At 44.8% G+C, this 26,519-nt stretch overlaps 1 protein-coding gene across 1 annotated transcript in view; it reads left to right on the top strand.

Annotated features, from left to right (window-relative positions):
• The first annotated feature begins 1,349 nt into the window (after window positions 1-1,349).
• The window catches only part of PA2G4 (proliferation-associated 2G4), a 61,926-nt gene continuing 36,756 nt past the window's right edge, over window positions 1,350-26,519 (top strand). The window contains exons 1-9 of the mRNA XM_069230583.1: window positions 1,350-1,513; window positions 6,441-6,569; window positions 15,841-15,946; window positions 16,964-17,033; window positions 21,493-21,585; window positions 22,253-22,316; window positions 22,776-22,854; window positions 24,429-24,507; window positions 25,601-25,734. Coding sequence (XP_069086684.1) covers window positions 1,426-1,513; window positions 6,441-6,569; window positions 15,841-15,946; window positions 16,964-17,033; window positions 21,493-21,585; window positions 22,253-22,316; window positions 22,776-22,854; window positions 24,429-24,507; window positions 25,601-25,734 — 842 coding nt within the window. The 5' untranslated portion in view covers window positions 1,350-1,425. The remainder of the gene's footprint in view (window positions 1,514-6,440; window positions 6,570-15,840; window positions 15,947-16,963; window positions 17,034-21,492; window positions 21,586-22,252; window positions 22,317-22,775; window positions 22,855-24,428; window positions 24,508-25,600; window positions 25,735-26,519) is intronic.

The raw sequence follows: 26,519 nt of genomic DNA, 5'->3' as shown, positions 1-26,519 counted from the left end.
GAAATAAAGTACAAAATGTACTTTTTGCTACATAAAAACATTTGATCTGGAGTCATTGAGTGTGTGCTTCCTTAATTTCCTGTGTGTGTACAACAAATGCTTTGCATTACTCTCTGATAAGCCTAACTGCTCGACCACACTACCACCAAAGAGAGCATTAGTATAATCTACTATAGCCTATGTTAAGCCTCTGGGGAACCATTAGACTTTGTGCACACTATATTTCATTTTGCTATAGTATATACAGAGCCAGCTTCCTACACCATTCTAAACTGTTTACAATAACGGCTTGCCTCACGTTTTACTTTACAGATTTCTTCACTGAGGATCAGTCTTAACAGCTGTATCCATAACAGAACGTAGTTTGAATGTTAGACGGCCGCTCACAAATATCATAAGGTACCTGCAGAATAACTCCTAGAAACCAACTCATGTAACCATGTTACCGCTATGACTCACTCTTATTTTCTCCACTACGTTTAAGCACTGACCAAGTACAGGATAAGAGGGTCACTCTGGTTAGTCACTCAGGACACCAAAACACTTCCCACATGATCTCGTTGCAAACTCTTCCAATCAAGCACTTCCCCACTGATAGTATCGGTTCGGTAAAGTCATGCATTGGCGCCTCATCTGAGCCATGAATATCTACGTAAATAAAATTAACATTACAGTTGCAGAGGTACAAAATCTTCAGGTACTACCCAACAGTCCAAAAACCTGCAGCATAAATAGATTTTCCAACGCAGTAGAAAAGTCTTCATTTAACATAGATTTCGGCAGTCTTTCGATTACCTTCGGATTTAACACTCAGTGTAAAACCTATGTAAAGTAAAGTCTTCACCACGAAGAGCGTGCTAATGAAAACTGAAAGGATCATGTAGGGCTTCTACCCTCATCAACTTCGCCCCTATCCGTATTGCACATCGATTACAAAATTCTAAATTATCACCGTGTTCATTTAACAATCACATTGCGCACAGTTTGCCAAGAACTACAGCGCCCAGAAATCTAATCAACGTCTCGGCTTGCCAGCCGGGTAAAACAGTCCACATTGCTTCTTGTTTCTCGAAGAGAATAACCAGTCAGAACTAAAATACCCATACAACCTATTGACAGCTTAGAAATGGTGTTGTGACGTTACATCCTCGTCTACTACGACATCCGCCTGTCAGAACGATTGTCTTTCGGGTTTTGTAGTGTCAAAGACACTACGCTCACTTTCGCGGTCCATTAATCTGCTGTCACTTGAGAACTACAATACCCAGGATCTCCTCCTAACTCACTGGCCATCGTGCTTCTGCTCCCGCGCTTGCCGAGGGCCGCATGGTCGGTGTTTGTGCGCGCTGACGTCACGGCGCCCCTCGCGCCGCTGCTCTGCCCTCGCTCTCACTGTCCTGTAGCCTCGCGCGCTGCTCGCTGAAGATGTCGGGGGACGATGAGCCGCAGGAGCAGACCATCGCCGAGGACCTGGTGGTGACCAAGTACAAGATGGGCGGCGACATCGCCAACCGTGAGTCTCGATAGGATGTGTTTGGACAGGCCTGGTATGAATCCACCTGGGATGACGGGTGCCGGGACACGCGTTGGCGGTGATCCCCTGGGGCTTCTAGGCCGCTGTTGTGTAGCAGAGGGGACTCGCAAGCCGCTCTTTCGGTCCCTTCTAGGGAGGGCGGTAGGCGTGCGTGCTTTTAGTTGTCTACTTCTTGCAACCCTTACCAGGGACTCGTGTCCTTAACCTCCCTGCCCGTCCCCTCACTGAAATGGAAGTTGTAGTATTTTTTTCTCAATGCCACCTGCGGTCCACGTGAGTTATTCTGTAGATACCAAAAAGGAGTGTGTCGCCCAAAGAGGAGCAGATAGTATTTCATAGCTTTCTAGAAGCTACGCGCCTTAGTGAAAGTCATTCTTTTAGATTGGGATCCCCCTCCTTTTCGATTGTTCGAGGTCCTCCGTGTGGAGGTAACAAGTGGGTGCAGAGCTGTCAGGGAGAGTGGACATTCTGCTGACACTTTCCCATCATTTATAGAAGGCCGCGACCTCATCCTCTTTCTGGGCTTCAGTATGCGACCCTTCTAGACTTCACACGGAGGAGTCTGCTCGCAGGTTTTTATTAGAATCAGTATGCCACCTTCCTCGTATTTGTTTTACCCCCGGTCGCTTTACTTGTTTGCTCTGTCTCTGTATTTGTACATTGTACAGTATGGCTTGTGTCACTCATATTTTAATTGTTACGATAGCAGATTTCTTTTGCTAGGGTTATTTTTAGTTATATAGTAGTGCGTTTGGGCAGCGGGATAATATATAATGAAACCTTTGTATTGACGTGCCTTGCTTTACGGGACACGCTGAACCTCAATTCCCCATTAGCTGTTTGACTGGTCTTGTTAGTCTATAAAATATATTTGGGTGTGTTGTCAAACCAGGCCGTTTCGCAGTCGCCCATTAAGTAAGATCTGTTGCAGGCTCATGCAACTGCAATAATAGTAATAGGGGTGATTATGTTTTGTGAGACACTTGTGGGTTCCCGCACAGAGCTGGATAAGTAGGTCTATCCGGTATTTGCTCTGCCTTTAGAATAGACAGGGTACTGGGTTGAACACAAACGGTTACCTGTTTCGAATTACGAGGCTCAAGTTGGAATCTTACACACCCGAGTAAGCATTCGGTCTTTTTGGTGGGTACGTTGAGCATTGGTAACGTGGGTAACAGTATCCCCTTATGATGGCGCTTACAGACTGCAAGACTGAGGGTGTCTTGAATACAGGCACGTTTTTCTCCTTTGGCGTATAGGTTATAAAAATATGTCCATTAATGCACACAAGTTTCTTTAGTTGTAGACACGTGATCGGCCTGGTGTGCCGCTTTATCCTGTTGTGACAGGCAAAGAGGGAGTGTTGGTTATGAATAGTTTAAAAAAAAAAAAAAAAAAAGCTGCCCAAGTAATGTAAAGGTGCAATGTAGCCTTTTGAGTCGGTAATTTAAAAGTACAAAAAAGGATACATGTGAGTGTTAAGCTTTTTTAAAAATAAAAAAAAATTGCTGTTGAACATATTAAACAACCTGCATTCAGTTAGTAAGCCGTCATACCAGCCAGAATTTGAGTCTATTTTCTGTCTGAAAGTTGTCACATAACTTATCAACGTGATGCGTAATCAGGGGTGAGATAGCATATGGTGGAAAAACTGCTTTAAGGGGTTAGAACTCTGGCAAAATATTAGACTGTCGCCGTAGAATTGTCACACGGGAAATCTTGGAATTAGCTCTCTGCCAGGGCATTCTTTCGGCCTGCAGAATAATACATTGGTTAGCCTAACTTTGGCGTGCTTCTAAGCACAGCAAGGGGCGAGCTATACTTGACAAAACACACACTGCATAATCCCGTATAGGTGTTGTACCTGATGATTACGTGTGTCCTTTTTTACAACGGCACAAACATTTTTTTGGGGGGGTATTCGTTTTACTTTAAACACTCCACAGACACGGTTCATTGAGCGTTACATCTCCACTATGAGGAGCTGGCTAAAAACGATTACGTTACTTTTTTTTTTTTCTTTTTTTCGTAGTAGCGGATTTATCTTTAGGAATGCTGGAGCCTCCAGAACTGACCCCCAAGTAGTTGGTCAGTTCGTTAGTTTTTACTTCAATCACCTGACTGGTTTTGGTGGCCATGCGCAGGCATTAACGCGCTACACCCCGCTAAACCACAAATAAGGCTGTAGGAGAATCAAAGCTAAGGTTCGGTGTTACAGCGAGTCTACTGACGGCTATTCCTTCAGTCTAGCCTTAAACTGCTTTCAGTTTGACTGAAAGACTAGTCATGTGGTGGGAACAGAAAAGTGCCGCATTTTGAGATGCGCGAATGCTCTATTTGCCTGTTGACATGTTCTAGGAGACCGAAAGGTCACGCTGTCGCAACTTGTACCTTTCAGTATATTGTGACGCTCATTTTATCTGATCTTTTGTGCTTTTCTATCGCTTAACCTGTAAGGGCGTTGCCTTGTACCAAAATAGGTATCCGTACATTATTTTTGTGACCCTGCTTACCTTGTGTGATGCCTCAGTGTACATCATATTTTGCATTGTGCGGTGGAATTTGGAAACTTCCCATTTGTTGTTTAGCTTTAACCTAGATCCGTGGGTTAGTGGCAACTTTTTGATGGAAAATAACGTCACATCGAGGGGTTGCGGTTTACAAACGCAGAGATGCTTTTACAAAATGTCGTGGGTTAAGACGAATAAATGTACATGCGGAAGGGAGCGTGAGCGTAAGAAAAGGGTTCTTGGGAACCTTCTCGAATTATAAGCGAAATTGTGGCGCCACGTACCATGTGGTTGTAGCATGGCCGGCAAGAACGAGAATTACTTTGTACATGTCCAGTCTCGGCGGAGCCATGCTTGGATTTGTTGGTTTCAGAAACGCTTCTTGTTGACTGTGCGTGCTGGGGGCAACATTTTCTGCTCGATCGTCGCCCGTCCCGGGCTTGCAGGCCTCAAATCCAAACCCGGGCACATAATCTCTAACTTCACTAAAATTAAAGGTGCCCAGCTCGGCTCTTTTAGTTAAACCCACAGTTATTTCAGGGAACTGATTGATAATTGCTGCAAGACCTTTGTGAGTGCCTCATGTTGCGCCTGCCTCAAAAACAATCATATGGTCTCACCGCGAAAAGTATCAGATTCTTTCAATCGCACACCCGTACTTTCAGCTTCCACACAGTTGTGTTGTATATGATATGACCTTAATACACGTTAGATCCTGGGTACTCGCAAACGTTCTCCAAAGGGCCGCTGTGGTGTGCCCGAGGGCCGCATTAATGCCAGCAAGGGGGGAGTTGGGCTTTGTTAAGGTGGGTGCTATCGCTAACTTAAGAGATTCATTATTGAATTGGAATGAAATAGTTAATTGCACAGTGTGAACCGGAAATCCTGGGTGACCTACTTGGCCAAATTGCGTGATCCTAGACAATTGTCTATTTTTATTTTGCCTCCTTTTTCTTTGTTATGACACACGAGCACCTTGAAATACATGAGTTCAGGATATTCGCTATACACAACGTTTTCTCTGGTGTTTGATTTAATAAACTAGAAATGTTGTCCATGTACACCCACAAGGTTTTATTAAACAACTGACTTGCCTCTTAGTTGACTATTGGCATTGTCAGGGTTGGCAGAGGCATGAATGTTTCTGTTGTATTTTTTAAATTGATAGTCTGTGTTGAACACATTTTCATGTTAATTAAATACTGTTTTGAATTTTGAAAATATTTTATTATAATTTTACAAATTTTTTGCACAATGTCTTTAAAAATGCTTTCCTAAAGTTAAGTGGTGCAGGACATCTTTTTCTCTTTAACTTTAATTAGTCTAAGTACACACCATTTATTTAACATATTTTTCAATGTTACTACTTGGTCAAGTACACAGCAGCCCAGTGCTCTCGCGCTGCTGGGGGTGCGCATGTGAAGATCAGGAGGTCCACATGCAGCCCCCAGACCCTACTTTGAGTATCACTGCGTTAGAAAGACAGGGATGTGAGTGACAGTTGTAATTTGGGCACTTATGTTTTTTTCTAACGAAGCGTGTATACTGGACTGCGTATGGCAAAGGCCTCTGCCAGTAATAGAGTGGATCCATACCTCCCAGTTTAAAAAGTTGGCCCTTGTATGGCGGGGTGGTTGTCCTACAACATTATCTTTTGCAGTGACTACTCTGCATTGTTTTCAGTCAAACACTTTCTCACTGGATGCATTGTATTGCTTGATGATATCCAGTCTCCCTAGTGTGGTTCACTTTAAAAGCCCTTCCTCCTGCAGTTGCTGCTGTAGAGACACGTTCCTTTTCTTGATGACATCCACTGGAGTTTGTGCAGCTTAGCAATGCACACTGACAAATTATGTAGCCTGGCACTGAGTGCTGGGAATGAAAAGTTGAAATCTGCGACAACCCTCGCAATACTGATCCTTGTGTCAGGTACTCTGCAACAGGTTTGAATACATACGTGCAAAAAGGGTTTATACTGATGAATGTGAACTTAAGGCCCTTCACCAGGACACCACATGGCTGATGCTACAAGTTTGTAACGCACTGATGGTCTGCTTAAAAACAGGTTAGCTGTAGTTTTTTTTTTTTTTTTTTTGATGATGCATTTAATAGTATTCAGGGCTGGGATAAGACATATTTATCATATGTAATCTAGATAATTTGGATCCGTAGCACCAAATGCCGTCTGAATGAGTAACTTAATACTATTTATTGCAATATTCCCCAAGTCCTATACTTTATATCCTTTTGCTATGCATTTTAAACTTTCCTATTCTTTGCATGAAGAAACCTCGTTTATAAAAAGGGAACACAAATGAGTTCTGCTTTTCTTGTGATTAACATGCTAAATTCTTTGACTGTGATTGCAAATAAAACAGTAGCCTCGTATCTTTCAGGGGTCCTCCGGACTGTAATCGATGCTGCCGCTACTGGGTGCTCGGTTCTGAGCCTTTGTGAAAAGGGTGATGCTCTGATCATGGAGGAGACTGGTAAAATCTTCAAAAAAGAAAAGGAAATGAAAAAAGGTGAGACCTCGCCTCATGCCATTAGCATGTTGCTTTTGAAATTATTGTGAACATACCTCCTGTTGGTCCTGACATGGCTGACCTGTAAGCTGCCTATGTTGTCTTTACTTAAAACTGTCAGGCACATGTGTACAGTGAATAAAATGCTTTCTAGCTTGAGTGTCAATTTTCAATTTCATTATGGACACAAAGGCAAGGGTTATGCTTCTTCTTTGCTGTTTATTAAAATTCCAAACTCATCAGCCTATGAGAATAAACTTTTCAAAACTTAATTTCCCACACTTATGACATTATAACTGTAGCACCAGTCATGGCACATACAGTATATAAACGTTATGATGCCCAAAACTGTCCCCTTTCTTTGTACTTCAGCTGAGCAATTTTTTAAACTCTCATGATGCCGAACTGGAACATCTGTCAGAATCCTACTTGACATGGTGCTGACGTTGCCTAACTGCAGATCAACGGGTTCCTGAACTGAGATATAACGTAACTTGCATTAGTTACCCATTCTTCTGATTGGATTCTGAAAGTGAAAGGTGGAAAAAAAAGTAACACCTCAATGTGGAATAAGGATACTTTACTAACCAATTTGATCATTACAATGATCTTTATACAATTTGACGTATGTAATTCAAAACAATATGTAAGCATTAGCAGAATAAATGGGTATATAACCGGGTGAGCTAATCCTCACTTCCGTGTCCCTAATAGAATTGAAAATTCTTCTAGCTTAAGCTAGAAAAAAAAAATATTCTTTGAAAGAGACTTCAGATTATGCTTGTTCATAGCAATTGAATAACCATGGAAGCCACATCTAAAATCGGCTTAATAGTCTTGAAAGGTAGAATCTGCAGACCAATCCGCTGCTTTCATTATGTCCTGTAGCTGAGTTCCCAAGTTAAAGGACGTCGAGACCATAGCTCTTTGAAGAAAATGATCGCCACACTTATAGATGTCAATACCTTCCTCTGCTAGAGTCCATTTCACGCAGCAGGCCAAAGTGGCTGAAACTGGTTGACGGTTTCTGTAGTGCTATGAGGAGTTGGCCTCCCTTAGATTTACATAATTCTCTAATACGGTCTTCAAACACTGAACAATGCAAACTTTAGTATCCGCTGTAAAAGTAGGGTATGACACTTGTTTAAAAAGTGTTTTGGTTTTCGAGATAGAGAAGGTAACACCCTCAGGAAAATATACTCTACCTGAAATATGTAGAGCATGAACGTCTGAGACTCCTCTGCAAGAGATTAAACAGAAGACCGGTTAATTTTGCTTACAATTGTTTCCTGGTTGTCATAATTGGAGGACCATCTCTGGAGAAACTTTAGGATATTGACATCCCATAAATGAGATTATCTGGGAAGTGGGGGGTTGGAAAGAGGAATAACCCTACTCACCAGAGGATGTTCCCCTACCCGTTTACCCTCTTTGAAGGCATGACCAGCTGATATTGCTGATCTGTAGCTGACAGAAAAATAATCTAGGCCTTCTGATGCCATCTCATCTAAGAAATTAATCACAGAAGTAATGGGGCCCCCCACAGGGTCTTGGTTCCTTGAATCGCATAAACCAACCACTTACACCAAGCAGAGGCCTATCTTTTATTAGTGGAATGTGTCCAGGACGCTGAAATGAAATCAAGGGACTGGTCGAAAGTCCTTGCACAAACCAGCGTTGACTGAAATACACCAGGCCATGAGTTGTAGTTTCCTCTGAAACTGAAGAGGATGTAAGAGTCCAGTGGGGTCTGTCAGAAGGTTAGGAAATGAGGGAATCTGGACTGGAAGGACAAGATATTTCTAGGAGGATTGGAAACCAAGATTGAGCTCTCCACAAGGGAGTGACATGGATCAGTTGCGCCCTCAGGCGCAAGACCTGGGAGGTTACTCTTGGGATCATTGGAAATGGAGGCAAGGCATAGTGAAGAGGACCCTTTCATTGTTGGAAGGCGTCTGTGCCTAGTGCAATGGGGTCTGTTCTCCAAGAGAAAAAACGGGGTGGATTGTGGAACAGGCAAGATGCACACAGGTCTATGTGACATTGACCACATTGAAGCTGAAGAGCCTCGAATATCAATTGATTGAGCTTCCACTCGCTGGGGTCCCTGAGACATCTCGAATTCCAATCGGCTGTGGTATTATGCTGACCCAGGGGATACTACGCTGTGATCGATATACAGTTATGGAAACAGTAATGACAGTTTTTGCTATCTCCACAAGAATGCAACACTTAGCCCCTCCCAGCCCATTTACGTAATGGTCTACAGATATGCTATCCATCTTGAGGAGCACAAAACAGTTTGAACAGGGAGCTAGATTCCTGATTGCGCAGGAGCCTGCCAATAGCTCTAAACAACTTATGTGCAGGAAACTTTAGCCTCGTGACCAGAGCTTGCCGGTGGATACAGTGTTGCACCTGGCACCCCACACCGATGTGCTGGTGTCAGATTCCAGAATCACGTCTGGCCGGCAGTCCAAAATGGCTCTGCCGTTCCATGCGGACATATGGTCCAGCCACCACTGGCGTTTGCTCTGTCTCTTGTGTGAGCGCTGTTCAGAGTACGAAAGACTTCTTTGTAAATGAAGTATGTTCAGAAGCTGTAAGGCTCTGTAATAAGGAGGGTCTGGAAAGATTGTCTGTACGGAAGAGGCCAGAAGACTCACAATTCTGGCTAGAATTCTCAAGGAAATCCTGTTTTTGCGGTGAGTGGAACGGATCTCCTTCTGGATTAAGTGTAATTTTTGGACCGGAAGGGATAGGAGAGAAGTAGTCTATCTAGAATCCAAGAAATTCCATATGATTGGGCGGGGGGGGGGGGGCAGTGCTGACTTCTTGGCATTGATAAGGGAGCCTAGTTCCTGAAGATGTTGAGTAGGCCACTCTAGGTGTTGAGGGAGGGATAGAATGTCTTGGGCCCTTCTGAGAATATCGTCAAGGTAGATTATCATTAGTTTTTTTTCTGGAGCGAAGATTCTCTACTGATGAGTGCATGAGCTTGTTAAAACACCTAGGGGCAGAGGATAGACCAAATGGAAGATCTTTGAAATAAAAAGCATTTGTTGTTGCACATTGTAGGAAGTTGGCTCTGTATGTGCTATTTCAAAGTAAGGAATAGCATGCACAGAGTCCAAGGGTTCCCCTTAGAGGTAAGATAGTGGCAAAAAGAGATAATACTAATGCTCTATTTTGTGGTAGTGTGGTCGAGCAGTAGGCTTATCAAAGGAGTAGTGTTAAGCATTTGTTGTACATACACACAGGCAATAAATGAGGTACACACACTGAGACAAATCCAGGCCAATAGGTTTTGTTATAGAAAAATATATTTTCTTAGTTTATTTTAAGAACCACAGGTTCAAATTCTACATGTAATATCTCATTTGAAAGGTATTGCAGGTAAGTCCTTTAGGAACTTTGAATAATTACAGTAGCATATATACTTTTCACATAAAACACAATTAGCTGTTTTAAAAGTGGACACTTAGTGCAATTTTCACAGTTCCTGGGGGAGGTAAAGTAATGTTAGTTTTTGCAGGTAAGTAAACCACCTACTGGGTTCAGATTGGGGTCCAAGGTAGCCCACCGTTGGGGGTTCAGAGCAACCCCAAAGTCACCACACCAGCAGCTCAGGGGCCGGTCAGGTGCAGAGTTCAAAGTGGTGCCCAAAACGCATAGGCTTCAATGGAGAGAAGGGGGTGCCCCGGTTCCAGTCTGCCAGCAGGTAAGTACCCGCGTCTTCGGAGGGCAGACCAGGGGGGTTTTGTAGGGCACCGGGGGGGACACAAGTCAGCACAGAAAGTACACCCTCAGCAGTGCGTGGGCGGCCGCGTGCAGTGTGCAAACAAACATCGGGTTCGCAATGTAAATCAATGGGAGACCAAGGGGGTCTCTTCAGCGGTGCAGGCAAGGGGGGGCTCCTCGGGGTAGCCACCACCTAGGCAAGGGAGAGGGCCTCCTGGGGGTCACTCCTGCACTGGAGTTCCGATCCTTCAGGTGCTGCGGGTGCAGGGTCTTTTCCAGCCGTCGGGATTTTAGAGTAAGGCAGTCGCGGTCAGGGGGCCTGGGGATTCCCGCTGTGGGGGCTCAGGGGGAACAACTTTGGTTACTCACAGTCTCGGAGTCGCCGGAGGGTCCTCCCTGAGGTGTTGGTTCTCCACCAGTCGAGTCGGGGTCGCCGGGTGCAGTGTTGCAAGTCTCACGCTGCTTGCGGGGATTGCAGGGGGTCTTTAAATCTGCTCCTCTGAAACAAAGTTGCAGTCTTTTTGGAACAGGGCTGCTGTCCTCGGGAGTTTCTTGTTCCTCTTGAAGCAGGGCAGTCCTCTGAGGATTCAGAGGTCGCTGGTCCTGGAGAAAGCGTCGCTGGAGCAGGTTTCTTTAGAAGGCAGGAGACAGGCCGGTAGGACTGGGGCCAAAGCAGTTGGTGTCGTCTTCCTTCTTCTGCAGGGGTTTTCAGCTCAGCAGTCTTCTTCTTCGGTAAGTTACAGGAATCTAAATTCTTAGGTTCAGGGGAGCCCCTAAATACTGAATTTAGGGGTGTGTTTAGGTCTGGGAGGGCAGTAGCCAATGGCTACTGTCCTTGAGGGTGGCTACACCCTCCTTGTGCCTCCTCCCTGAGGGGAGGGGGGCACATCCCTATTCCTATTGGGGGAATCCTCCTTCTACAAGATGGAGGATTTCTAAAAGTTAGTCACCTCAGCTCAGGACACCTTAGGGGCTGTCCTGACTGACAAGTGACTCCTCCTTGTTTTTCTCATTATCTCTCCTGTACTTGCCGCCAAAAGTGGGGGCTGTGTCCAGGGGGCGGGCATCTCCACTAGCTGGAGTTCCCTGGGGCATTGTAACACGAAGCTTGAGCCTTTGAAGCTCACTGCTAGGTGTTACAGTTCCTGCAGGGGGGAGGTGTGAAGCACCTCCACCCAGAGCAGGCTTTGTTTCTGTCCTCAGAGAGCACAAAGGCTCTCACCACATGGGGTCAGAAACTCGTCTCTCAGCAGCAGGCTGGCACAGACCAGTCAGTCCTGCACTGAACAATTGGGTAAAATACAGGGGACATCTCTAAGATGCCCTCTGTGTGCATTTTTTAATAAATCCAACACTGGCATCAGTGTGGGTTTATTATTCTGAGAAGTTTGGTACCAAACTTCCCAGTATTCAGTGTAGCCATTATGGAGCTGTGGAGTTCGTTTTTGACAGACTCCCAGACCATATTCTCTTATGGCTACCCTGCACTTACAATGTCTAAGGTTTTGCTTAGACAGTGTAGGGGCATAGTGCTCATGCACATATGCCCTCACCTGTGGTATAGTGCACCCTGCCTTAGGGCTGTAAGGCCTGCTAGAGGGGTGACTTACCTATGCCACAGGCAGTGTGAGGTTGGCATGGCACCCTGAGGGGAGTGCCATGTCGACTTAGTCATTTTCTCCCCACCAGCACACACAACCTGGCAAGCAGTGTCTGTGCTGAGTGAGGGGTCCCTAGGGTGGCATAAGACATGCTGCAACCCTTAGAGACCTTCCTGGCATCAGGGCCCTTGGTACCAGTTACAAGGGACTTAACAGGATGCCATGGTTGTGCCAATTGTGGAGACAATGGTACATTTTAGGTGAAAGAACACTGGTGCTGGGGCCTGGTTAGCAGGGTCCCAGCACACTTCTCAGTCAAGTCAGCATCAGTATCAGGCTAAAAGTGGGGGGTAACTGCAACAGGGAGCCATTTCTTTACACACATGATTTGGAGAAATTTATGTTTGGAGGGGGGGGGGGGGAGTCTGGATCGAGAGAAGCATCCTTGAGGTCGAGGCGAACCATCCAGTTGCCCTCCCTGAGGATATCTGAGATAGACCCCTTCCATTTTGAAATAACGATGAAGGGTTGAATTCCCTCAGGTTGATCACTAAACGAGAACCACCCTCTTTCCTATTTACTATGAAAATGTTGCTGCAAAGCCCCGAAGGATCCGTTTGGCAAGATGCAATTGCCTCCTTGATCTAGAGTTGCTCTCTTGTTGAATAAAAGATTGATCTGGTAGGGAAAAGTGGATAGGGTGTGCTGAGAATGATTGGAGGGGAGTCCCGAAAAATTCCATCTTTGACCTAGAGATCGTTTCCAGAACCCAATTATTGGATGTTAATAGGGACCAATTGTTCCGTAATTGTCCGGACCTGCCCCCCAAAATGTCTGAAGGATGGATCAGGCTTACCTTTAGTATTGGTGCTGGAGGCGTAAGAGCCTTGGGAGCGGTAACCTTCTCTGTGGGATTGTCCGCGACCTCCACAGGCCCTGTCTGGGCAAAATGTGTCTGTTGGGGGGACATAACCTCTGTCTGAGGAGTTGAAGTTGAACTGAGAGCTTCTGGAAAGGTAATGACTGGACGGGTGCCCACTGAACCTGCCGGCCCTGGTAAAAAGGCATTGGTGGACAACTTTTTTTCATGGAGGTTGTGGCTTTGTCCAGTGCTGTAAGCATATGCACAAACTTGCCCAAGTCTTTACCAAATTTGTCACCAAATAACAGCCCATTGGCTAGCGGGCCCGGTTCTGCGTTGGGTAGTTCTGCCTGTTTTTTGATCTATCCTTAGAAGGATGAAACCTCTTCTCTCTATGGACATTGCACTGTAAGCATAGTGTGTTGTGCCCAGCCTTCAAGTTTGTCCAGATTAATGGTTGTCCAGAATCTTTTGCTGACACTGCGGTATCCAATATTTGACATAAGTGGCCTGCAAGGTCATGAACCTTAGCTTGGTAGGACCTCGACGATCTGTTGATCCCTTTTTCAGGATCTTTGGTCCATTGTTTAAGGAACATGGCAAGATTTGGGTCCAATTAGGGTATTGGTGCCACCTCATCAGGGATTGTCGGGCTGTGGACACTCAGGCGAAAGTCTGTTTCGCACGTCCTTCTCAGAACTCTTCCTGCGTCTGTCACATGCATATTCGGAGACTGCAGGTAGGGGAGCCCAGTCAGCAGACCTTAGGTTTATTATTGCGTCGGGGTCAAAGGACAGGGTAGGAAGAGTGGACTCTGCTGAGATAGGAGTGGTCTGTTGGGCATCAGTGTGAGAGCAGTGCTGTTTCTGAGGGCGCAGGGGTTTATCGTCAGAGGGGAGGGAATGTATGTCATCTGAGGGAGGGGTGCCAAAGACGACTTGGGCACTAGTGGAAGGTTGTGTTGTGTAGTCCTGGTCGGTGGAGAGAACTTGAGTCGGGCCAAGGTAGCTGCGTGGGGCCATTAGGAGGTCTTAGGGGGCTCACTTTTCTGTAGATGGTATGGTAGTATCTGAGCCGTATGGGGTGGGGAGTCCTTCTGGGCATAATGTTTACGCTGTCTGGCAATGGGCTGGAGTGCCACTGCAAGGGCCTTGACTGGCTGCATCAAGATTACTTCCTCAAAACTGAAACATGAAGGTCCGTTTCAAGGAAATCCATGAGGAATAAGTACTATATACATCTGGAAGAGCTAAGGTTATCTGCAGAGCTGTTCAAACCAAGTGTGTTTTTTTTATTTTATTTTTTATCAGCTGATTTTTAAACTCATTTAGCATGCAAGTGTATTGAACTGAGGTAAGCAGTGATCAGCATAGATTTGTTTTGACCAGGTTCAGCCTGGCCATTTTTCACCATTTGGTAACTGAGTGACTGGTCACGACCTTTGGAAAGATGCCTGTTTGACAGACTGATCAAAAGCACCTTTCATACAATCCTTTTCTGAAATGTGTACAATATTCAAAGAAAGGCATTGTTGTTGATATCCATGAACCTGGTGCAATGTCGTCCAGCCTATGTGTGTTTACAGTCTTTTCCAACTGTCCGTATATGTAATGTTGTCTACATTTTTATGGGTTATCTTGATGCATAGAAAGTCAACACTTTTTAATGAGTGGGAGCTAGTTTATATTGTAGTCGCAAATTAACTTTTTAAAGTGTTTATTATGCTGTGCTTTTATAATTTTAAAACCAATCGAATAAAGCTGATTTTGATTTGACTGAATGACAGCTACAGAGGCAGCAAGGGCATGTGCAATATCTTCTGCCAGGATTAAGTCTTATTGGTCCTGGTAATAAGCTTTTTCGGGTGCCTGCCTGCCTGTCTGACATGTTAATATGGAAACTGAGAGCAAGAGCTCAAAAAATGATGAGAATAAACTGAAGACTTTCTTCATGCTGTGTGTGGAGAGCAGGAACAGGGGGTGGGCAGCCCAGGAAACCTGTGGCCGGTTGGGGAGGTAATGGAGGCAAAGAACCAGCAGGTTGAAGACCTCGCTTTACAAATAGCCTTTTGCTCTCTTATAGATGTTTTTTACCCCTCAGGCCAAGCCTATATTCTGCCAATTGTACAGCCTAGGCAGTGGGTGTAAGGGAGACTCTGCTCGACCGCTAGAAAACACAGCGGGAGCTGACTGACTTGCAGTGCCAAGCGTGGCTCATGAACCGATAAAAGCCAGCAATGAACCAGTTGCACGAAATGCGCACCCGACGGACAGGCAAGCTAGAAAGAGGACTATCGTCCTTGCGTCGAAGCGCTTTGTCTCCTGACCTCCCAGCACCCTTGTTGGATGCTCAATGGATTCATGGCCAGCTGTGTAAACTGCAGACTAATTGTTAAAATATAATGCAATACTTGTAATAAATAACCTATGGATCAAGTATAGAAGAGACCTCTTATGCAAAGCAGCAAAGAAAGAGGACTGTTTGGAGCCATAATTGGTGCTACAGTTATGATATGATTGTGGGAAATTAATTTTTTTGGAAAAGTTTTTATTTTCATTCGGCTGCTGTTTGGAATTTTAATAAACAGCAGAGAAGAAGAGGCGTAATCTGAAGCCCCCGGTCCTGACCGATTCTGTGCTGTACGCACTTCCTTATGGACAGTGTGAGAACAGGCTCGCAAAGGAATGGCTGACTGAGTTCGTTTGTTGTAACCATAGTAAATGTTTCTAAATAGCCTCTCTCAACTACAACATGCATAGTCTTCACTTTTTCTTTTTTTGTGTGGTTACCATAGCACTTAATTGAAAAGAAACATTGTAGCTACTCGAGGTGCGTTTTTTTCTGTGCTCGGTGAGCAGGGACGTCTTTGATCGTTATGTGCTATCCAGTTGGTATAACTGCAACTTGTGTTATCCATACTCATAAAAAGGTTTGCTTGCTGCATGTTTTGATTCATTCTGTTGTACTGCTTTTCATCGTACCTAGCACCTAATTTCCCCAGAGTTAGACTCAGTTCTGCCTCCACCTGCTCCCAGCTTCATTACCCAATCTGACCTTTTCTTCACAGGTATTGCTTTCCCAACCAGTATATCTGTAAATCACTGTGTCTGCCACTTCTCCCCCTTGAAGAGTGACCAAGATTATTTACTGAAGGAAGGGGACTTGGTCAAAATGTGAGTACGTTGCAGTCTTTCCAATTGTCGCAGTTTTAATGAACAATCAGTTTTTTGGTTTACACTAGATTGAAGTTTGAGATGGTTGATTTCTGCCAAATGGGCTTTACTTTTCCCTAATATAAGATCTATAAACAGAGAATTGCACAGACTGTATTCTCAAAGGTCTAGCAGAGACTGTCCCCCAAGACATGCAGCATGCATTAATTAGCTGGTTTGTTTATCTTTACTTGTTGTGTTGTACCAGTGAGCCTTAGATTTGCATTTAGCTCTTTTCTGCTTCTTCCCAACCATCTGTTTATCTACATGTATGAAGTGGTCATCCATATATAAACGTCCTGTATCGCAAATTTCATGTAGTTGAAAGCAAGAAATCTGTAAAATGCATCTCCGTGGAATACAAGTGTGAAAGCCTCCTATTTGCCTTTTACTTTTGTATTGCCATTAGATCTGTCGCAAGGAGATTAACTAGAAGAATATTGCACTGCTTGTACCTGTACAAGTTCTTTACATATATTTATTAATTTTTTTTATGAGGGGGTTAACTGCTATTCTGTTTTCAGGTCTGGCTTGACGCACAGCTGTCCGCTTAACATATTGTTACAAATTCTTTAACACATGGAGTGGGCTATGTCTCCACTCAGAACTGTGACATCATGCTGTTGGGCATTTAGTGTATTATTCCACAAAGTACTTCCATTGGATGCCCAAGGGACTACTTCACATCTGAAAAGGGCAGTCAATCATCATCCTTTTTGTCACGTCCAGTGTGCATTTTACAAAGAAACCAATTGTTTGAATACCTTTTCCCACTGACAGGGGTTGTAGTAAAGCCACACTTATGCATTCAAAACTTCATTTGGTAATGCCCTTGTTTACATGCATTGGCACGCTGAAGCCAAATCTGTTGGCTATGCCAAACCTTGTTTTGATTTGGACAGAATCGGCAACTATTTGGATTTTTATCTATGCTAGCTGCATCCTTTCATTTAACTGCTCTCTTTTCTTACGTTGCAGTGACCTGGGAGTCCACGTGGATGGCTTTATAGCCAATGTTGCCCACAGCTTCGTTGTGGGTGCCACAAAGGTATACCTGTTCAATAATTTTTGTATTCTGGTCCAGAATGTCTGTGGGAGCACTAAATAGGAATGTAGGCGCAACAGTCAAAGACTGAATATTTTTAGAAAACGCTTTACATGTTTAATAAATTTACCCTGTTTACCAAACACAAGATTTTGACAATGTTCAGAAAGAGGGTATTAGAAACACTTGATGCATGAATCATTTTGCACACATGCACCATGGTTGATGTCACTTGTTGCTTCATATATAAATGATGGCCCTGAAACCAAATCTTAAGAATTTAGAAATCTCACTTTGTCCTGAGTGAAAGCACCTGCAGTTGTATCACAAAGTGAACACTTAAGTCAAGACAGTTTGTGCCACAGTTTTTAGTTGACTGATTTCTTAAAAGTTGAAAAGCTGGAGCTGTGCTATCTTACCACCTAATACAGTGGTAAAATGTTGCTTGTTATAAAGAAATTTCAGGATTAGGCTGCTTTTGGCTGGAAATGTGCCACTACATATTGACATCCAAAAGTACATTGCAATGTATCATCCACAGGAAAAACAATGCACACCACAACAGAACAACCTAGCAGAACGATCACAGTATAGTCCCCCAAAATCACAGTCCACTAAGGCAGTACGAGTGCACATCAGGTGAAAAAACACAACTTGCACTCCACACAGCAAATATGCTCCTGCACCCAGAGCAGGCTTTGTTTCTGGCCTCAGAGGGCACGAAGGCCCTCACCCCAGAGGGTCAGAAACGCGTGTCTCACCAGCAGGCTGGCACAGACCATCAGCCCTGCACTGAAGGATTGGGTAAAATACAGGGGGCATCTCGAAATGCCCTCTGTGTGCATTTTGAATAAATCCAACACTGGCAGAAGTGTGGGTTTATTATTCTGAAGTTTGATACCAAACTTCCCAGTATTCAGTGTAGCCATTATGGAGCTGTGGAGTTTGTTTATTGACGAACTCCCAGACCATATACTTTATATGGCCACACTGTACTTACAATGTCTAAGAATAGACTTAGACACCGTAGGGGCATATTGCTCATGCAGCTATGCCCTCACCTGTGGTATAGTGCCCCATGCATTAGAGCTGTAAGGCCTGCTAGAGGGGTGACTTACCTATGCCACAAGCAGTATTTTGTGTGCATGGCACCGTGAGGAGATGCCATGTCGACTTTGCCTTTTTCTCCCCACCAACACACACAATCTGCAATGGCAGTGTACATGTGTTACGTGAGGGGTCCCTAAGGGTGGCACAACACATGCTGCAGCCCTTAGAGACCTTCCCTGGTCACAGGGGCCCTTGGTACCACTGGTACCTTTTACAAGAGGTACAATGGTACATTTTTAGTGAAAGAACACTGGTGTTGGGGGCTGGTTAACAGGGTCCCAGCACACTTCTCAGTCAAGTCAGCATCAATAGCAGGTAAAAAGTGGGGTAACTACAACAGTGAGCCATTTTCCTACAAGGAGGAAAAGTTGATATCTACATGTAGTACAACAAAGCCTAAAATAGTTTGCTCTAGGGCAGAGGTCTTCAAACTGGAGGGGTGGGGGTGGGTGGGGGGCTAGGGGGGTACCTCAAGTGATCACCTGGGGGGGATGTTATTGCATTTTTTAAAAAGGTAACAGTACTTAACTGCAATGTTTTAATAGGTCTATACGTATTTAAACATTGCCATCTTTATAAAATAATTGTGAGGCCCAGTGATTTTTATTTTTCAATGTGCGGGGAGGGAGGGGGGGGGGGGGGAGTTTGGAGACCACTGCTCTAGGGTGAATTGCAGAGCTAAATGCGTTACTTAAAGCATGTTCTGAGACTTTAACATGGCTCAACCATATCCTAGTTAAGGCAGAAGATGTTTATATGAATAATCACAGATGGAATTAGTATCAAATATTATTTTTCTTAGTATCTTCAGCATGGCACATTTTTTGGTCACTGGGAGTATTAAGTCCTGGTTGGATCTGCTTGTGTTGAAGCACTGGCCCCAGCAGTGTACCCTTAAAAGGAACACTAATCCAAGTGCTCTGCATAGTTGAAGCAGTTCAAGTCAAACCGATTCAGTGAGAGATTGCTCTCGAGGTAGCTCTTGAACAGCCATGCCACATTGAGTAGATCAAGGATCTTAGATGGGGCTTGGTGTTGCGATAGTATGTCGGGTTGTATAAGAAGGAGATCTGACATTCCTCTGTACTAGCATAATGCAGATGTGAAGTAGAGTGCACTAATGCACAGTCGGATGGTGTATGTGAAGTATCAGGGTGGTACACCTTTCTTGTCTGTTGTGGAACTTGCAGTCTTATGTTCAGAAGATTTTATGATTCACTCTGTGGATGGACCCCCTACCTGGGCGATGTGATTGACAGTGTAGACATTGAGTGGTATTTTCCTGGCCTTCTAACAAGTTTCCCTAGAAATGGTCTTATGGCAATCTCCATACTTGTCTTAGATGTTGATTGAAGCAAATGTGTTTTCTTTTGAGCATGGAGGCTTTCAGGGTGTTAATATTAGACTGTGGGAAAGAGTTTCTTGATGGTCAGTAGGCATGGGTCAGGTGGCAGTCCTGATTTGCAGTAAGGGATGACTGGGGCCTGGAATAGCCAGACAAAGGAACTCTGTACAGTGTGGGCTCTACAAGGTCGAGCTATCTTGGGGTTTTCATCAAGGTGAGATTCAAAATTCTAACTTTTTTTTTTTTTTCATCTACATTCACAAATGTGAAACTTTGCGCATAGCTGTTCTTAAACCATTTTGTTCCTTAGCGGATGGTGGATGGGCAGAGGACGGCTCTTAAGAAGTTTGAGTGGTACTAAAGGGGGAGAGGGGTGTGCGAGCGCCATTGGCTGAAGAGGGGTGCTGGGTCTGACCATTGTAGAAAGGGCTTGTAATATAGTTCAATGTCTTCAAGTGGCCCTCATGTAGGGCACAAAATACTAGAGGGAGGTTTCAGATTGTTCCATTGCACATCCTCCCAGAGTTAAGTCCAAATGAATAAGGTGCACTCTTCCACAGGAAAGAACCGCAGGTCAAAAGGGCACTCTAAGAGTAGAAGACGGGGCCCTCACACATCCAAAGGGTGTCATGTTTCTTCATAGGGCCTGCTCCTCGTTGAGTTGACGCTGCAATGTGTAATGGTGCACTTAATTCATTTGGCTTCCTGTAGGGTAGGGGCTAGGTCAACAAAAGCTCGGGCTATTTGTGGTGTGAAAGGTGTCTTGATGCAGAGAGGCATAGCACAGGGGTAAGTTCAGATAAGCAAGTTTTTTCAACTAGATGGCCTCTAGGGTATGGCGTGAAGCTTGAGCAGGACCAGAGACTTGGTTGATGCAGATCTGGGGATTCAAGTGAAGAGAATGTTTCTTGCATTCGTCGAGTGTTATCAAGGCAGATGCTAAAGCATTCAAGAATGATATGGTAATGTGTGGTGTACTATTAATGTGATCTATTTTCAGAGTAAATTAGTTGTGTATGTGAAGTAAGTGGAGAAGTGCCTTATGAGAAGGAGCTGACACTTGCATGACTTCATGGACTTTATTTGAATAGGAGGCAAGTGTTAAGTGTAGGCCAGGCTTTGCTTTAGTTGTGGGTGGGCATGCAATATGGAAAAATTAAGCCGAATATGGATGGGGGGGGGGGGGGGAGGGGTCTAAGTTTGGATTAAGCAGGAACTCTGGTGGGATTTAGCAGGATAATGAGAAAGATGAGGGCAGGTGAGAATAAAAGAGTGGACAACATTTCATGGGCACGTGCAAGACTGGAGGGCCTGCTGAGGCACAGTCTTTTAAACTTCTACTTAGAACTGCCAATGACAAGGTACCTGCAGTTCTGGTGTGATGTCAGTCGAGATGCTAATAAGGCTCAGGAGATGAATGTGGGTGAGCAAGCAATGCATTGTGGAGGAGTGGGCTAGAGCTACGATTCAGGAAGTTAGGGCATGGCTGGCAATGGGCCTGCAAAGAGGCATGGGTGTTGTAGAAGAGGGGCATTGTAAAACATGAAATGTCGCTGTGAAACGGGATAGGAGGGCTAGGGGTTTGAAGCATGAGGCTAGTTGGCAGATTGGGATGGGCGCATCTATGGGTAGAGCTCGGAGCACAAAGTTTGTATAGCTCTGTAGGGAATCAGCCATGACATTAAGGTATCGCAGGGAGATGACTATTGTGTGTGTGTGTGTGTGTGTGTATATATATATATATATATATATATATATATATATGTGTGTGTATGTGTATGTGTGTATGTGTATGTATATATATATATGTATGTGTATGTATGTATATATTCGATGGCATGTGTAATACAGTTTTGGATATCTAATTCGTGTCAGGTGTTAGAGTATAGAGCCAGCTTTCCATGTCAGGATGGTAGAACATTTTTACTCAATTTCCTTTATTTTACTAGCAACGGAAAATTGAAAGTATTTTTTTTTTTTTTTTTTATCGTTTATTCATTTTTACAGGAAACTCCAGTTACTGGACGCAAAGCTGATGTTCTGAAGGCCGCTCACCTATGTGCTGAGGCTGCGTTGCGTTTGGTGAAACCAGGGAACCAGGTAACATACCTGCTATTGGGATACTGGTCTCTTGAATCAAGTTGAAAATAATGCAATCTTCTGAGGGAGTCTTGCAGAACTAATGTGAAGTTGAGTTTGAGAAGTGACATGCAGAGATCTGTATCTCGTTCACTTTGTCATGTTGCGCTATATAGATAGAAAGCTTTTTCTCCAACAGTTAAAAGTTGTGAGGTGTTTAGCTGAGTATCTAAGGGTTCTCGGGCAATAGTTTCCTTTAAAACTTGCGGCAAGCACAGCAGTGGCAAACCGGCAGGTATGTGCATACTGCCAGCTGACATGTCCGGTTTCAACATGCATATGTACTGGCCAGTGGCAGTTTCTATAAAGAGCTCTTTCCAGTAAAATTGATATATTTTCAGCTTGTTGTTTTGATTTGTAATGTTAAAAAACAGATGACCGGATTAGTTATGGTTTGTGCCATAAATAAAGGTTTGTCGGCTATGCATGTAAACAGAGCAGGCTTTTCAAAATAGTTTTGCTTTCCTTGTATTGCTAGTTTTTTTCTTTCCTTTTATTAATACAAGTTGTGCTTTCGGTTTACTGATTCTAATGTTATCCAAAACACTGCAAAGAATACACTGGTGTTGTGTTTTTATTTTATTTAAGATCCACTCTGATCCACTAACTTGTATTATTGCTCTTACAGAACACTCAGGTGACCGAGGCCTGGAACAAAATTGCTCAGTCCTTCAACTGTTCAGCTGTTGAAGGTAAGCCCTAGAGCTCTGTAAATAAGACTGACAAAGAAGGCAAGGTTAGCCTTTTTTCATAGTTAAGTTCATTATTGAGCGCTCTGTTTCACAGTGATGGGTGAAAATGATTCAACTGCCTGCCCTTTTGTATTTTGGGGCAGTGGTGTATGTAACATTCTAGTCTGACAATTTCGAGCATAGTGGTAACATTTTCATGATTTGATATGACCGGCTATTAAGTAGCCATCCTGGGTGTTTGGTAATGGCTAGAGGCAGTTTATCTTCTAATTTGTTTATACTATTTTCTTGCCCTTTTTAATAGTTTTACCCAGTTATTTAAACTGTTTTGATTAAGACTTAAGCTACTAACTAGAACGTAGGGATGGAAACTAAACTGCTCTAGTAAAATGTATGCAGCCAACTGGCTGTCCATTGGTACAGAAAAACATTGGTAATGCAATTGTTTCTTCTTCCAAGGGATGCTGTCGCATCAGCTGAAGCAGCATGTGATCGATGGCGAAAAAACGATCATCCAAAACCCAACTGACCAGCAAAAGTATGTTTGGTAGTCTCCGTGAAAATGTGAAATATTTGTGAAGCGTGCTCTGTCCTCAAGTGTAAGTGTGTATGTGTGCGCAGGCTAGGAGTTTGACTCCAGTCAGTGGTGCTAACGGGTGACTACATCAGAAATTGAGGGTAGAAAGCCAGACAACGTCACAAAAGAAGTGTCTTGTTCAGAGCATAGATGGATATGTCTTCATGACTGGTTCCCGTTAGTGGGTGCTTTTTTTTTTTTTTATTATTTTTTTTGTTAGCTTCAGGTGGGGATTCTCTTTCCACCAATCACAAATACGTAGATGTTGTGGCCACTGCCAGGTCCAGAAATTTTAAGGCTAATTGTGCTTTGCTGATAGCTAATCTGGACATTATCGTTGTCTAGCTTGTCCCTTGTCCATTCTATGTAGAGCAGAGATGGCTCATTTTCAATATTTCAGCATGGTGGTCTGCATTTTGATTAGTGGACTTAGGCCCTCATTCTGACCTTGGCGGTCGGCGGAGAGGCGGCGGTCGGACCGCGAACAGACCGGCGGTATTAAAAATGGCATTCTGACTGCGGCGGTCACCGCCGCGACCGACCGCCACTTCCCCACTCCGACAGCCACGGCGGTCATGACGAGGGGCTGGAGTCTGCGCACTCCGGTCCGGCGGTCGACCCAAGACCGCCAACGGTATCATGACCCTGCTTACCGCCGCGGTTTCTGGCGTTCGGGACCCGCCATGCGAACCATGGCGGTAGGCACTATCGGGGCCAGGGAATTCCTTCCCTGGCACTGATAGGGGTCTCCCCCACCCCCCACTGCCCCCCCCGAGTCCTCCCCCCACACCCTCCACCCCCCTGCCACCCCCCAGAGGTGGTACGAACCCCCTCCCCACCCCGACATGCACATACACGCACCCCGACATGCACACACCCCCAACATGCACATATACACACCCCCTACACACACACATACACAACGGGGACACATACCCGCACACATACATGCCGACATGCGCACCCGCCGAACTACACACATTGCCCATAGGCACAGCAGCACTCCCCGCCCGCATGCACGCACTCACACACCCCCTCTACACACTCACACCCCCATGCACGCACACATCACACAACACCCCCCCACCCCCTCCCCTCACGGACGAACAACTTACCTTGTGCGTTGGTCCTCCGGGAGGTGACAGGAGCCATGGGGAGGTGACCGCCAACAGAAGACCGCCAACAGAAGACCGCCACACAGAAATGTGGGTCGTAATTCTGTGGGCGGTGTTCTGCTGGCGTGGCGGTGGAGGTTGACCAGTCTCCACTTTCCCGCCGACCGCCAGTGTGGCTGCTGGCGGTTTTCCGGCGGAACGCTCCCAGCGGTCAGAATGCGCACAGCGGCATACCGCCGCGGTCGGCGGTCTTCACCGCGGCGGTAACTCGGCGGTCTCGCGAAAAGACCGCCAAGGTCAGAATGAGGGCCTTAATGTTTTGCAAAGTCTTCTGGAAGTGAACTCGGTTTCCAGTTGAATTATCAAGATGCTCGTGCATCTCATGCTAGAATTTTTCACCATACTGTTTTTCTATTATAGGAAAGACCATGAAAAGGCTGAGTTTGACGTACATGAAGTCTACGCCGTAGATGTCCTCGTTAGCACTGGAGAGGGAAAGGTGAGGATGGACTGTACAATTAACTATTTCAAGCTGCACACCAACCAATGAGCCCAGTGCAGTACACTGTGCCTCCTTTAAAAATCTTTGGCACCGTTTTTTATTTTTATTTTTTATTATATATAGGAGTCCTCTTCGCAAGTACGTGTCCTGACTGCAGCATGCTGTACAGATCCAAATGTGTGGGGTTACTCCTCGGGAGCATAGCTTGTATGTTGGAATCTCCTGTGCCCAGATAACTTTGTATTTCTCTTGTCCTTTTGACTGCCCGCACCTGCCTCACTTTTTCCACGCCCTTCAGTTTGTACCATTCAAACAATTTCCAGGGATACCCGCTTTCATCCTCCCAAACACACTTTGTCTCGAGCCTATGTTCCAGGAGGCACCCTATTTACTTGTATGACTTTTTATCCTGAGTGCTAGCAATTCCTTCTCAAGCATACTCGTTCATCCACCCCAAGAGTCTCTACTCAGAGGAATTTGAGTCTTGTAATTAATTCATGGTCCAAGTGCCTTGTATCCATCCCTGCTCTCTGACTTCAGTTGCACATACTTATGGGGTAAGAGTTCTAGTGGAAATGCTCTGCAGATAATTGATCGCAGTTGTGCCAAACTCCTATTTTGCTGGGTTCATGCATCCTTTTTCTGTACTTCATTTATGCAATTAATCTGCAGCAACCTTCTGCACATTATGAGCAATGCTTTTCACGTAAGGTTTGTCGAATGAGTATCTCTTGATTATCCATGGTCTCCTTTTTTGACCGTTTGTGCTGGATTCTATCACAGGTGCACTTGATGAACATGGCCCATTCTGTATAGGTCACCTGACCTTTTCTCTGTGTAATGATGCCCCACCGCAGCTGCTGCCTGTCTGTCCTTGCTCAAACATGCAGTGAATGTTCTTACAGTTATGTGGTTGCTGAATTGTTCCGCTACTTAACTGTGCAACTTAATATCGTTCCTTAATCCTAGTAAAATGGCTAGAAAGTGACTGTTTGCTCTTAAAAACTACAAAATGAGTAATTATAACTTGGTTTAAAAAAAAAAAAAGGACCTTCTTTGAACTAAGAGCTGTTTCATTTTTTTCCTTCAGCCAAAGGATGCTGGGCAGAGGACCACCATATACAAAAGGGACCCTTCCAAGCAATACGGTTTGAAGATGAAAACCTCACGTGCCTTCTTCAGTGAGGTTGAACGACGATTTGATGCAATGCCGTTTACTCTCAGGTAGTGTATTAGGAAAGGATTGGATATCTGTTCTGATGATGCTTTTTAAAAATTAGTACATTATCTTTAGGGGGTTAGCTATGTGCATATGTGTAGCATTTTACTGACCAGCATGGTCTGCTGAATTAAACGTCATGTGACTACTGTGTACATGGTATTGTGGAAACGGTATGTTCGATGGCATATGTTGCTGCAGATACACATGTTTGGCACAGTCCGCTGCCTGGTGTTGGGCTCGGAGTATTACAAGTTGTTTTTCTTCGAAGAAGTCTTTTTTGGTCACGGGACCGAAGGACTCCTCCCTCTTCGGCTCCATTGCGCATGGGCGTCGACTCCATCTTAGATTGTTTTTTTCCGCTGTCGGGTTCGGACGTATTCCTTTTCGCTCCGTGTTTCGGTTCGGAAAGTTAGTCAGAATCTCGGAAGAAAGCGTCGGTATTGTTCCGTTCGGTATCGGGATAGTTAGGTACATCGACACCGATCATCGGAAGACTTTGGGGTAGCTTCGATTCCCCCATCGGGGCCTGGTCGGCCCGACCGCGTGCGACATCGAAGCCGATGGAACGGACCCCGTTCCGTTTCTGCCCAAAATGTCACAGTAAGTATCCTTGTACAGATCAGCACTTGGTCTGTAACTTGTGCTTGTCCCCCGAGCACAAGGAGGATACCTGTGAGGCCTGTCGAGCCTTCCGGTCCAGAAAAACACTCCGGGACCGAAGAGCCAGGCGTCTACAAATGGCGTCCACGCCGACAAAACAACGTTTCGACGACGAAGAGGAAACATT

The sequence above is a fragment of the Pleurodeles waltl genome, chromosome 4_2 (genome assembly GCF_031143425.1).
Source record: "Pleurodeles waltl isolate 20211129_DDA chromosome 4_2, aPleWal1.hap1.20221129, whole genome shotgun sequence".
NCBI classification, from domain to species: domain Eukaryota; kingdom Metazoa; phylum Chordata; class Amphibia; order Caudata; family Salamandridae; genus Pleurodeles; species Pleurodeles waltl.
Note: the sequence above shows the minus strand (reverse complement) of the source record. Positions and strands in the feature narration are given on the sequence as shown.